The sequence below is a fragment of the Clupea harengus genome, chromosome 5 (genome assembly GCF_900700415.2).
Source record: "Clupea harengus chromosome 5, Ch_v2.0.2, whole genome shotgun sequence".
In the NCBI taxonomy this organism is placed as follows: Eukaryota; Metazoa; Chordata; class Actinopteri; order Clupeiformes; family Clupeidae; genus Clupea; species Clupea harengus.
The window spans coordinates 20257763-20272279 of record NC_045156.1 but is presented as its reverse complement, the minus strand read 5'-3'; the positions used below and the strand labels follow the sequence as shown (position 1 = coordinate 20272279).

Below are 14517 nucleotides of genomic sequence, written 5' to 3'. Positions count from 1 at the left end.
GAGATGTGATTAAGTAGCCTCTAAACTAATTATTTTGTACCATCCTATTGGTTCTTAATAGTAGTTCAATAGCCGTCAACTTATGGTGACAACAGTGATGATACTTAGACATGCTGCCGGTATGCCAGATAAGACAACCCTGGGTGAAAGCTTTGCCAGTCCAATGCCTCTCTGTCTACAGTCTGTTTATAGATGCTCTACTGCCACCATGTGGTGTGACTGTGTGTGACCCTGAGGGCTGGAAAAGTTGCAGGAAAAACTATGCATTCATTTTGGCCCTTGCAACAAAAAAAGGGGGTGGGGGGTTGAGAATGTCATCTTATCTTCTTCCAAAAAGAAAAAATATTAATAAAAGAAGCATTAAAGCTCAGCCACAAATCAGCTCAAAAGCCTAGAAGGCCACAGAACAATGCTGGCACTGTTATCCACACAAAGCAGACAGTGACAAACAACTTGGGTCGGAGCTGAGGACCTTGGGGAAAACAGTCGTCATTGATCAGCAGTGCCACACCGTCTGTGGGAGCCAAAGTAAAATAAAGAAATATGAACACTTCAAATGGATTTCTCAGGAAAGAGTTACCAAGGACTGTTGTTGTTTAAGAAGTTAATTAAAATCTTTATTCATTACATGTGTTACATTCAATATTCAATGTGTTTCTTTTGGACACATATAATAGGCATAAATACAAACAAGCGTGTTTTTTTTTTTTGTGCCTTTCCTAAGGAATAGAGATCAAATGAGTGAAATCAACTTTCACACTTTCATATGTACATATCATCTAACTTTATACAAGCTGATGCTTTCAATATTTACAGAAAACAGCAGGAAAAAAAAATAATTTCGAACAAATGTCAAAAGAATGTGTGTGTAACATTATTTATATTAAAGCAGGTGGCTTAATAACAATAAATTGTATTTAAAACAGCTATACACATCCCCAAAACAGATATGTTGATGTTTTTACTTTCTCAAAACATAATTCCTCTTTCTGTCAGAAGGCTAATGACCAACTCATAAGGGTCCTTCTTGGCATGCCAACATTGGAACCCTTTTCCTTTTAGACATCAAACAATTCAGTTGTAGCTCTCCAACTAGTCCTTATCCACTGTAAAGACTGTTTGTGTTAAAAAAAGTACACAACTCTGAAAACAAAGTGTATAGTGTAGAAAATGTATGAGCATTCAGGACTGAGTACAGTAATGGTTGAGTCTCCTCTTTCAGTCACTAGTGCAGAAATGTTGACAATGTGATGTGCTATCAGCGGAAATGGATACTGGACATCAGTTTTGACAACGGTTGGGTGCAACTCTCCATTTGAAATGGCCATAACAATAAATAAACAAAAGAGGCGAGTATGAAAACAATGAAGAAAAAAAAAAAAAGATTGGACCAATGGCTAGTAGTTCTGCTAAACCAGAGGTCCAGCTACAGAACAAAGAGGAAAGAACTGGGTGAAATAAAGCCCTTTATATTTGATTCTAATTGCTTCATAAGTCAAATGGAATAATAATTAAAAAGACACTGCTTGACTAAGCAACCATGAATCCAACAATGGCTTACAGGTTTACCAAAAAAAAAAAATTAGGAAAAAAAGGCTGACAAATATGGCCATTTTCTCCACAAACTATGCCACTCATTCTAGTGAACTGGAAGAACTACTTGAGGTTTCAGTCTTGGCACAAAAAAAAACCCCCACACAGAAACTCACAATGGCAGAACTGGTATCAGTCCGTCTCTTCAAAGCAAAAGAAAATATATAAAAAAAAAGCGAGAGTGTCATATTTGTAAGTGCAAGAGGAGCCTGGAGCCTGGAGCCCACAGGGTGAAGGATGCCCTCAGAGCCAAGGCCAGGCTGGTGAAGCGCACCGTGTTACTGAAGCCACCCCAACAACGCACACATGAAAACACGGAAAACAAACTACCTGAGATCCAAATAAACAACACCAGAGTACTAAGAGTTCAATTGCTAACTGGCACATGGGTTTTTGAAAAAAGAAAAAGAAACCTAACAAAACCAACAAAGAAAGTCTCACTCTTTGTTAGGAAATGGAAGGACCACACAGTCGTCACACCGGTAGCAGTCACACTTTCAGATTAGTCATACCTTATGGTAGTCAACGGCTCCTCATATAGATGGACTGTAGTGTTAACAGCTATTCTCCATGACTCTTCTCTCTCACTATTAATCATTCACACACACAAACACGGCCAAAAAAAAGAAATCAACAACAAAGAAAAAACGAACTCAAATACAGTAGTTTGGATCATGTCTGAAACACGACATCGTAGGAGGAAAGAAAAAAGAAACTTGGAGAACAGCTTGGAGAACTGACTGTGTGTGTGTGTGAGTGTGTGTGTGTGTGTGTGTGTCACATGAACACACACAAACGGAGTACACAGGAACTGTACTGTTCGTAAATGAGAAATTAGAAAACTCTGCCTGTGTTCCAGAAATTGAGCTTGTGTGTGTGTGTGTGTGTGTGTGTGTATGTGTGTGTCCTCTGTCTGTGATTGTAGCCCCTCTGTCTCTCTCTGCATAAGGGAATTGTTTACAGTATCGGCGTGTGTGTGTGTGTCTGTCCGTGTGTGTATTAAGGATTGAGGCTGCCCTCTCCGACCTCCTGGAAGAGCGAGGTGTAGAACTCGGGCTCCAGCTGCTTGTTGCGGTAGCGGTTGACGATGTCGGCCATCTTCTGCTTCCGGCGCACGTGGGGCGGACTGTACGAGTCGCTCTCCAGACGCTTCCGCCTGCAGGCGTTTATCACTGTCTGACGCACCAGGAACCCTGACCGAGAGAGAGAGAGAGAGAAAGAGAGATACAAGAGAGAGGCAAGCATACACACACTTGATTATTTTATTTGGAGTGACCAATTAAAAACACCACCACAGCAACAAAATATTACTGAAGGGCCTGTTATGCTACACAACACACTACACACATTGTGCAAATATGAAATTAAGCACATTGTAAGTTGTCTTGTTATTAACACACATACACTGTTTAAAGGACACTCAAAAGAGACACTCAAAAGGGACACTTTAAAAGGGAACAGATGTACACAAACGTACCAAATCGACACAAAGACCTTTACTTGATGACAGGCAAGAGAACACAAAAGCTGCAAGGCTCAGATATAAAAGCTGCACCTAGACATCTCTCTCACACGCACACACACACGCCGAGTGGGGACCAGCTCTACCCTCACCTAATGAGCGCCGGCTCACCACCATGCCGTCCACCAGGGGGATGACCATGCTGAACTTGCCCATGGCCCCGTGCAGCTTGATGCGGAACAGCCCTGTCTTCAGTGGGTGGATGAAGATCACAGGCACATCTTTCTCTGAGAATGTGGACCTGAGGGGGGGGGGAGGGGAGAGAGAGAGAGAGAGAGAGAGAGAGAGAGTCTTAGTGTGTGAATGAGGATATGGCATAATGAAGCTCCTGCTGAGCATGCAATAATTGGAACATGAACATTACCCACTTTACAGGCCTTTTTCAGGAGAGGTACCACACATTCCAGGGAACACTTAGTAAGGCACCCTGCATTTGACCTGTGCGTGACGTGTTCTCACCTGCAGGAGGTGCTGCTGTTGACGGTGGTCTCCACCCCAGTGCTCGTCTCTGCCAGTAGCTCAGCCAGAGGGAAGTTCTCTAACGAGGAGGAGGAGGAGGAGGAGGAGGAGGAGAATCACACGGTCAATCTCGCATGTCGTCTGCACGACAACGGAATGTTTTGAAAACAATGTTTTTCCTTTTCGCTTTCAAAAAGATTTGCGTCCACACGAACATTGAGAGCTCATCCGCGTCCACACGAAAACACAAAAACAAGTTAAAATGCCGTTGCTAGATAGGTTGTTTTAAAAACACATTTCTTATCTTAGACATAACCTATGCTTCAAGTTATAGCCTATAATTAAACAGGATTATTATCAAAGCAATGGCACTACGAGACGAGATACATCCTATAAATCAGCAAAACGTGGTTACCTATGTCGTCAAAGCGTTCCACCCACACAACCAGCACTTTGGTTTCCGGCCCCAGAGTAGGAATGGATCTGCCTGAGGGCATCTTTTTACTCTTCACCGTAGGACTCTGCATTACACACACACGCACGCACACGCACACGCACACGCACTTACTTTGGACCTGTCCACAAAACAGTAGTCTGTCGGTCTTTGACTATGACTGCTTAATTGTATATGTCTATATGTCTATTTGCTCCTCTGTCTGTGTGTGTCTTTGGTAGTGTGTGTGCGGTGGAGAGTATGTGTACCCGCTGTGTGGGTCTTTGGTAGTGTGTGTGAGGTGGAGAGTATGTGTGTACCCGTTGTGTGGGTCCCATGTTGTCGGAGTGGTTGGGAAAGAGCTCCAGCGTGAGGTTGGCCTGTTTCAGCATGGTGGGCAAGAGCTCCAGCTGGGAGTCCGAGTCGACCGTGGGGAAGCTGCTCTCCGACGACTCGGCTATAAATCACACAAACACACAATTTTTCATGTTGCTATAATGAATGGACATAGGCAATGGAATCAGAGGATCAAACAGAATTACTGTTTCCTCAGACATGGCCAAGAAATGGACCAACATGTTGGGAAAAATCAATGACCCACCAAGGCGCACACACACACACACACAGAAATAATTGTGCACCAGAACTGCCATATGATGAACAATGTCCCAGATTTAATCAATCCCCTGCCCTAACAGAGGTAAGGAGGGAGGGAAAGTGAGAGAGAGTGACAGAGAGAGAGAGGCCCAGCTAAACAATCAAGTGATGTGAGTGCATCAGGCGTCTCACCGGACGAGTCGCTCAGGCACGGCACCACAAAGGCGATCTCGGTCAGAGCGTCGGCGTAGTAGAGCACCTGTCTCTCGCCGCTGAAGGCGCCCCCGCCCGTGTCTCCGAGCGAGTCTGACTCATCTGCCCAAGACAGAGCAATGAACAGGAAGAGAGCAAGAAAGAAGGAGAAGAAGAAAAAAAAGAAGAAGACTTTTAAATCACACTTACACAGAGAGGATGGAGAGGCTATTAAAGATGCCATTTCCGTATGCTGGCTCTCCGAGCAGCTTGGCCGGGGTTTATTAATATTCAACGAGAGATCAGTCAGGGCCTACTCCCACTGGTCGATGAGATGGCTCCCTCTAATCCGCGGAGCCCACTGATTTGTGAGCCTTTTAAAAGAGCATGTTTAAAACTCCTTGCTTGGCTTTAAAAGATCCTTGGGCGGATGTCCACAGCTCAGAGGAGGGGTTGTGTGAGCACCCACGTACAGCCACACGTGTGTGTGTGTGTGTGTGTGTGTGTGTGTGTGTGTGTTAGGGGTGAGTGACTGTATATCTTAACATACATGTCAAAAGGGGTGCTTTGAGGTAACGTTTGCCTGCTAGTATCTGTACATTCTATGTATGTGAACGTTTGCATATGAATACATAGGAGTTTCTACGTTGTATGTGCTGCCTGCGTTGTGTGCATATGAAAGCAGTACCTGTGAGTACTGTGCTGGTCCCAGTGGTGTCTGTGTATGGAAACGTGTGGGTGGATCTGAGCTGAATCTCAAATCAGCCTGTGCCTAAGCTCACCCGTGAAGCTGTGGTCGCTGCCGTTAGAGGTGGTGTTGATGGTCCAGCTGGTGTAGATGCTGCCCGTCCAGCCGGGGTGCTGACCCACCTCCACCGGCCAGCCCAGAGACATCAGCAGCTCCAGGAAGTGCCTTTGGACGTTAGCCGACGACTCCACGTTCCTCAGGATCTGTGTATGTGTGTAACGGGGGGAGGGTGTGTGTTTTAGTGTGTGAGTGTGTGTGTGTGTGTGTGTGTGTGTGTGTGTGTGTGTAAGAGAGAAACAGAGATCAAGATTCCAATGAGCACTCGAGATATTAAATCACAAAGCCACAAAGCCAAACCGCTAGACAGACAGATTTTGAGCAATGGGAGAGAGGCAGAGAGATCCTCTGTTAGACTGCCACTGGTGATGGTCTGCCTAATGCCTCAAGTCTCCCGCTGCATTCTGCTCTGACCCGCACCTCTTGACTGCTCTTCTGGCCCGCTTTCATGTAGAAGATGAACACCGTGTCGCACGGTCGGCCTGGCAACAGGTCCAGGTAGCCGATGTCGTCAAAGAAGCCGGGCAGCGAGGAGTCGAGGGCGATAAGATGCGGCGGCAGCCGGCTGTTTCCAGGCTCCTGTGGAGAAGAGAAGAGAGGACAGAACAGGCCATTACAGGCTGATCAGACACACCATCAGGACAGGAAGGCACTTCCTCAGAGATCCTGCTGTCATATTGTCGTTCGCTTCATGAGATGGGATGGGCTAATGGGGTGGAAACATTCGGTCACAATCACAATTTTTGTTTTCATTCTCCAGTAACGGTGTACATTTTGCAATACAATATCACAATAGTCCTATCATAGAGTAAATGTGTGTTCAACATGGACATGTGCACATGTATAATGACGTGAGGACAACCAAACGAAAGTGTATCATGACAGGCTGACAACAAAAAGCAGCCATGAAGCAGCTATGTTTTATTTGTTAGTCTAGTACATTCATCTACATTATTATTTGATGCAATCACAAAAACTACACATGAACGCTTTCTTGCATTCTCTCTGTAGTGCTTTATGTCGTTCTTGCAGATGATAACCCAGTCTGGTCACGTTATGATCACAGTATCCAGTCTAAAAAAAATACTTCTAGAGGAAGGTGACAAATGATCTGACAGACTTATTTATCATTGGTCCAAATGACATTCTGACCAGCCATGCCTGTAATGTTCTTATAATTGACTAAATGCCAGAACACGTCAGGTAAGGTCATCCCTACTGCACATTCGCTTCCAGTTAGTCATTTATCTTCAGTGGAGTTAGAAGCTCCTTTTAAGCAAGACTACCGCCGCAGCCGAGTCTGGTCAGAAACTCTACCAATGTAAGATGGCTGTGCTTGTAGGCTAGTGTCGTTCCATCACATACTTTGGTTGAAGAGAAGAGATGAGAGGGCAAGAGATGAGTACGGGATAGAGTGTCAGACAAAAAAGGAGGAGGTGGAAAGAGAGAAGAATAAAGAGGGAAAGAGTGAAACAAAGCGAGACAGAGAGATAGATAAAAGGATAGATAGCTGTGTATGTGTGTGGCTGAGCATCTGAGCAAAGGCGTTCAAATATTGTATATTTCGAGAAAAAGTGGGAAAAACACATTATTCCAGATGGCTGGATGGATGGACAGATAAAGAGTCTCGCATCTGCTGTACCTTGAGCGCCTCCAGGGACAGGAAGCCGAAGTGGGAGAGGAAGAGGCGGGCCGTCTGGAACTCCTGGGAGGGGGGCGGTGGCTTGCAGTCGGGGTCGGGGTAGCTGCGGTTCCTCCAGAGTTGCTCGCTGTAGTTCTCCAGCGTCGCCTCGTACTCGATCTGCTTCCCCATCACCCCGCGTAGCTTGTCATGCTGTAGCTCCAGCTGCACACACACACTAGCACATCACAAACACACAAACGCACGCGCACACACTCATGCAGGCACACACTTACACAGACATACAGTTGCGCGCGCACACACACGCACGTACACACACACCTCTATGTGAAATCAGCGTTACCTACCTCGTAATGTGTGTAGCCCAACACACAGTATGCAGAGGCACACGTGTAACAAATCATGATTCACACCACCCTGAGGGCCCACCAACACCGGACACACACACACACACACACACACACACACACACACACACACACACACACGCACACGCTCACGCTCACGCTCACGTCCACCTTTATTTTGCTAATGGTCTTGATTCCAGAAGTGTTCACAGAACCACACAGCCGGCCACACCCACCCACACACCACACCCAAGAAACCCCAACTGGCCACTGCCCCACCATGTACACAGAAAAGGTTTGGCTCTGGCGAAAGCCCACTCAAGCCTTTTCCATTCAAATAGTTTTGGCTTCATGTGTCAGTCTCACGGCACAAATAAAGTGTCTGACGGAGAGCCCAGGAAGCAAAAAGGTTTGAACAGCCACGTTCCCGAAATTCCAGACTGTGTGTGTGGGGGCAAACTCACAACGGGATCTGTGTGCCTCGGTGCCGAGCCACGCCTCCTGGAGCGTTCGGCCTGTCAGTCAACAAACCACAGCTCAGGGCGCTAAAGGCAAAGCTACTGCTGCAACATTTACAGATACTTCACCCAACCACACGCACACGTACACGCACACGCACACACTCAAAAAAGAAAATCTCCGCAGCACGACTGCTCATAAATGAAGCATAACGTGATGCTAATGAATAATTGATTGGCTGAGGACCAAGCCAATTCTGAATAAGGGCTTATGCAACAAACAGGACAAGGATAAAGTTCGGGGATCACTGGACTATACAAAATAATTTGATTAATTAATATACAAGACATTTGTGTGCTTCCTCACCTCCTTGTCCACTATATCGTGTAGGTCGGGGATACTGAGGTCAGCCTTGACGAAGGGGATCTTGTCTACCTCCTCGGGGAAGGGCCTGTGCTTGACGTTGAAGCGGGTGCCCACGTCGTTCTTTGGCGTCGGCCGAGCCTCTGGGACAAACACCTGCTGCCAGACCAATAGACTGGTGAGTGCGGCACACAACACCAAACAGATGGAGCACACTGGGACAGAGCAGAAAGAGCCATTCAGAGGGCCCTCTCTGCAGAAGGGTATTCGAATCCCTCTTGGTTCCTTAAAGCAACACTATGCAACAATTTGGTCACAGGTATGTTTATATTAGGAATCTAGTTTCAGTATCATCTTCAAATGTATTTTGTTGAAAAAAAAGTCATTCCCACTAGCCATGCAGGATATTCACTAAGTAGTTCTGTGTGGTTGTTGGTGGTGTTCATAAGGTTTTTTTGTATGTCATTTAGGTAAGTCGCTTGCTAGTTTTAAAGCATAACTCCATAGGGCTGAGACACACCAAACGCGTTTTTAAAACGGCAGACGCTTCAAAAACGCCCTGGCAAAGTGCGGCGGGCAAAACATTCGCAGGATCACCAGGCTGTTTTGCCCGGCGCCTAAGAAGCGGAGCTGCGTGCGCAACCTGCCTGGGCCGAGTGTGACATTGATGAGCGGTGCGCCTCCGCACCTTGCGCTGGAAAGTTCAGAATAGTTCAACTTTTAAGCACATCTAAAAAACGCTAGAAAGCAAGGTGCGCCGTACCATAGGAAACAATGCATTTGCTAGCGTCCCGTTTTTAAAAACGCGTTTGGTGTGTTTCGGCCCTTACTGTGCTGTGAATTTTTCTGCCCCCAGTGGCATCAGGTGTGTAGTGCACTGTGACTCCCACCATCAAAATGTCTTTCACCTTTTGATTGGTTTCTGACGTGGTGTCTCACACCCTGTGATTGGCTGCTTTAAAAATGGCCTTTTTATCAACTACTAACCTCATCTCACAAAGAGCACAAAATTCACACTGATTCGCTAAAAGGGTTTTGTGGAGGGCGTCTTACCTTCTGATTGGCTCTGGCTCCTCGCGGCTGGTGAAAGAGCTGCATGGTCCAGGCGTGGCGACCGGACATGCCTCGGATGAGCATGGTGACAGAGGGACACGGGTCTGCTGACGCACACACACGCACGCACACGCACGCACACACACACAAGCACACACAGACAGAGTGGGGTCTGCTGTTCAGTCTCCATCAGCTACCGACAGCACTTCAGCTGCAAATGGCAGTGTGTTTAACAAAGTGAACCTCTTCTCCCAAACAGAGACGCATTAGTAGACTTCCGGCTTTGTTCCACACCGTTTGTCACCGGTCCTAATCTCTCGTTCCTGTCAGCATAACTGAGACCAGATATCTAGTAGTCTACAGATTCCTGTTCAACTCCCTGTCTGGAGCTGAGATTTGCAAACATTTGCGGACAGAGGAATCTGAGAAGTGAGATTTACAATAAGCTGTTTGGGTCTACAGACCGGAGATATTCATATTCCAGTTCCCTGGTGCGTGGAGAGATGAGATTTGTCTCCCTGATTAAGGTGGAGTTTGTCAGACATCTCCCTGTTTACAGGAGATTAAAACCTCCACACTGCACTGCCATTTCACAGACTTTTAAGGACTGGTCCTTCCCTATGACAGTGAGATGTTACTGGTTCTTTGTGAACTTTCATTTCTGTGCTCATGTTAGCACAACTGACACTATATTCTGGCCTGTTTCGCACTATAGAGCATAATGTTAGCCGTCTGCGCAATAATCGGCCAGTGGTGCTGTGGTCAATTTCTGCTATGGGCATTCATCATCACTATTACTGCTTACACTATTACTTGCGTGACATTGGAAGGGATGTTTGCAGCCAACCAATCCGCACCCTAACGCCCTAAATCTCACTGTCCTCCCAGAAATCCAAGCCCATTGGCTCCCGTGGAGCCAGTGAGGGCTGTGTGTGTGTGGGACTCACTCTGCTCGTTGCCCAGCGGCTGCTCCAGCATGGCCAGGATGACCGAGTTGTCCAGAACGAAGTAGCGGAAGTTTGCGTGGCTGGTGGAGGTGAGGCGTGAGTACTTGATCAGAGTCTCCTCATTCAGCAGGCTGCAGGGCGACGCCGGCCCGCTCGGGGAAGGGAAGGCACCCAGCACCTGCATAATGCTGTAGACACACACACACACACACACACACACACACACACACACACACACACACACACACACACACACACACACACACACACACACACACACACACACACACACACACACACACACACACCATTAGGATCATATAAAAGCATGTGTCTAATTAGTTAATTTGTTTGAGCCATACTTTTATAATAATTTTGGTAATGTTATTATTATTATTATTGATGGTTTTACTTCAATATGATACTTAAATTGAACTGCATTATGCCTATTGCTTGAATTTCTCATTGCTGTTTTTGCTCTATTTTCATATAATGTTTTATAAGTGGCTTTGGAAAAGAGCATCTGTTAAATACCTCTAAATACCTCAAAGTCCTCTGAACAGACACCAGGAGATAAACTCAAGAGTCACCGTCATGTGACTGGTACTCACCACGACAGGGTAGCCTCGGCGGCGTCCTTCACCCTCATGGAGGCGGGGTTGTGCTCCTTGTCGGCCTTGTACCTCACTTCCTGTTCGCCCGTCTTGGACTTGCTCCCTGAAATGCCCAGTTCTACGATCTCCAGCACCTCAATCAGGCAGTCCTGCAAACAGAGACCACAAGATAAAAGCACTGCAAAGAGAGACCTAGTTGCTCTTTATTATTCAGTAAGATTAAAATGTAAAAAAAAGTCAGCTCCATGACTGACATGTCTGTGTGTCAGCCATTATGTTTCTTCAAACTGATTCATATCTTTGCGGATGGCCACAGGTTAAAAATGCCCATTCTCTTTGCAGCATAGGACTTTGATTTCACCAACTAGTGGATTAATTTACTACACATTTTTGAAAAGCGATCCCTATATTCTGCAGTCGTCCCCAACGAGTCAGCGCACAGCAGTCAGCAGCAGTTGAAATATTGGAGAAAAAAAAACAATGTTTTACCTAGAATTTCAGTCAATATTCGTCCATTTAAGATGTAACAAGCTGTATGTATCAGCCATAGGTTTCATGGAATTTTGACTAAGACCCTATCAAGTATCCCATTTCATGGTTATTTAAACAGACAGCAACAAGGATTTTCTATGGATTGTATGGAGGTTTGCAGAGGGTGATACAGAAGGCATCCGAAGGGGTTGACATTTATGAAAACGTATGGTGATGAGCTTCATTCAAGCCTACCCAGACCTTTCCAAGTTTACCCATTAGCCATTTCTGTATCCGCCACTGGGAAAATTATGAAATATTTACACATTTCAATGCCAAGCCTTGTCGTCTCTGAATCATCATGTGGCCTAGCCTTGTGCTGGTAATATTGCACTGCAGGTAGGCTAACATGTTTTTCCCCCCTGCCTGACGTGGCAAGTATGATATTGCATGTTTCTCAGTATAGGTAGGTTGGACAGTGTGGTGACTCTTCTTGACTGTGTTTCCATCAGCTGAGTTATGCCTATTTAAGAATGCACTCTCCTCATTGCGGGAGAGCTGTGAACAGCCATGGGTTTAAAACTTGTTTGGGGCAACTTTAACGGAAATACGTGATTCAATCATGAAAAACCCCCTTTTAAAAGTGACTAAACCTCTTTCCATCAACCAGTTACAATTTCCCCTATGCTAATCACCTGGTTCCAGCAAATGCATTTCTTATATGACTTAAAAGATGTGATGGGATGTTTGAGCATTCATTTGCATCCATTTCATCCCTAGTATAAAACACACCCACTTCTGGTGTTCTATCCGAATCCAGACTCAGATAATGCCATCTCTGTACATCTGTAAGTACTACAGCTGAAATAATGCAGTGGAGTGCAACATATGTACAGATTATTGCATTACATATGAAATGTAATGAAAAGGTGTACATAACATAAATGGTGCTGTTGGAATAATGAACACGCAGAAAAAACATCTCTTCCTTATTTCCATGCATCACCACACGCCTGCTAGTAACCCTTGAGTTAGGGGGGGCCGTATCCCCCACTTGTGCACAGCGTGTCCTTAGCGTGAGAGGGTGCGAGAGCGATGCGTGAAAAAAGCCCTTGCCTTCTCGTTGAGCATGTCCGGGTGCTCGGTGAGCCAGACGCACAGGCACTGGAAGGCGGCCACGATCATGGAGTGCAGGTCTCTGGAGTGCAGCGGGGCCGGGCGGCTGCACTGGTACACGATGTAGCTGCAGACGGAGCTCACCGCGCGCTTCCGGTCCGACGACTCCACGGTCGCCTTCACCTGAGAGAGATCGAAGAGAGAGAGATGAATATATGTGCTTTGGCAGTATAAAGTATTGTATCGTCATGCCAATAAACCTCATTTGAATTAGAGAGAGAGATGGAAAGATAGATAGATAGATAGATAAAGATGGATAGAGATGGATAGAGAGAGAGAGAGAGAGAGAGAGTAATGGATAAAGAGAGATGGAGAGAGAGGGATAGGGAGATAGAGACAGAGATAGAGAAAGAAAGAGAGAGAGAAGGATGAATACAGAGCAGGAGAGAATGATATTAGGTATTGCAGACACATGAGGCATGGACACATGGTGTGATTTGCTTAATCTCCATTTCAAATTCTTAATTAGGTAACGAGCATCGCACAGACACATCACTCCCACGGAGAAGGAAAACAGCAAAAATATGCTGAAATTCCCTGCGCCCCCGCAACCTGCAGAGCATCTTACAGCACATGCTGCAGGCCAGTCAATTAGCATTTCAGACACTGGCTAGCATGGCCTGAGCAGCCTCAGAGCAGACAAGCCCTGGAGTGCCGATTCTCATCTTGCACAGATGTGCTGAAACCGAGCTACACGGAAGACGGCTGGCGTTCCACAGCTGTCTACCGCGAGGGCTAGTGGGCCGATGAGCTCGTGCAGGTTGGGAGGGGCTTGTGCAAAGAAGGTGGAGAGGAGGGAGGGCAGTTTGCTTGCCCAGCGCAGATCGAAGGTCACTAGCTGCAGACGCTATTGATCCGCCCATAATTAAATATTGCTAATTCTGTCCATTACTGTTGGCACCGACACGCACTCACACACACACACACACACTCATATACACACACACACACACACACACACACACACTCATATACACACACACTCTAATCACAGTCACAACCCTGCTGGTAGCCTTCATAGTTCTGCCCAGCTTCAGGGTAAGTGATGCCTTTGTGGAGTTGGTAAGTGAGACAGTGGAGGGCTCTATGGGGTGGGGTGGGGTGGGGTGGGGTGGTGCGTTGCAGGGTCGGTGTACCTTGGCCAGGCCAGCGAGGAGCTCCAGAGCCGCCAGTGATATGCTCATGTCGGGCCGCCACTGGGAGTTGAGCCGCTGGGTGACCAGGTGGATACTGCGGATGAGCAGGCCGCTGGCCGTATCTGTGTGAAGAGCTTGGATATGAACCCCCAGAGCCAGCCAGAAAGCCCCACAGAGAGACAGCAAGAGAGAGAGACACAGAGAGAGAGAGGGAGGGAGACAGAGGGGCAGGCAAGGAGGGGAGGAGGAGGTGGTGTAGGAGAGGAGAGGAAAGGAAGAGTGAAGAGGGGAAGAGAAGAGGAGAGGATAGGAGAGGAGAGGAAAGAGGGAGAGAGAGAGCCGGGGGTTAGTCACACACACACACACACACACACACACACACACACACCAAACGCAAGCTGAAGCACGGCCAGTGGTCTAGCAGGTGACTAGCCAAACAGCCACACACTCACACACACAGACAGACTCTCTCACATACAGACACAGCATTGCATTTATAAGCTTGGCTTGTACTTCCAGTGGTCACCAGAGTTTTAAGGCCTGAGGTTAAAGGGGCTAAATCAGTCCGTTTACATACAGGCTCCAGCTTCAATTGGAAAGCTAACTGGGTAAATTCTTAGCTAGGCCCTAATATTAATTTGGATTCATGTTTGAATGATGGCCGTTGTAAAGATATGTGTTAATCCACTACAGGGGCATCGAAGAGGC

At 46.6% G+C, this 14517-nt stretch overlaps 1 protein-coding gene across 7 annotated transcripts in view; it reads right to left on the bottom strand.

The window, feature by feature from the left end:
- Positions 1-595: 595 nt before the first annotated feature.
- The window catches only part of ralgapb (Ral GTPase activating protein non-catalytic subunit beta), a 32137-nt gene continuing 18215 nt past the window's right edge, over positions 596-14517 (bottom strand). For 2 of the 7 annotated variants that reach the window (XM_031568026.2, XM_031568030.2), the window contains 15 exons: positions 13810-13943; positions 12614-12796; positions 11024-11175; positions 10413-10600; positions 9466-9572; positions 8416-8571; positions 7244-7447; positions 6022-6180; positions 5579-5747; positions 4797-4919; positions 4328-4464; positions 3990-4095; positions 3575-3653; positions 3208-3356; positions 596-2786 (listed from right to left, as the gene is read on the bottom strand). In XM_031568026.2, coding sequence (XP_031423886.1) covers positions 2593-2786; positions 3208-3356; positions 3575-3653; positions 3990-4095; positions 4328-4464; positions 4797-4919; positions 5579-5747; positions 6022-6180; positions 7244-7447; positions 8416-8571; positions 9466-9572; positions 10413-10600; positions 11024-11175; positions 12614-12796; positions 13810-13943 — 2240 coding nt within the window. In that variant the 3' untranslated portion in view covers positions 596-2592. The remainder of the gene's footprint in view (positions 2787-3207; positions 3357-3574; positions 3654-3989; positions 4096-4327; positions 4465-4796; positions 4920-5578; positions 5748-6021; positions 6181-7243; positions 7448-8415; positions 8572-9465; positions 9573-10412; positions 10601-11023; positions 11176-12613; positions 12797-13809; positions 13944-14517) is intronic. The other 5 variants (XM_031568028.2, XM_031568031.2, XM_031568029.2 and 2 more) reach the window with 4 other exon arrangements.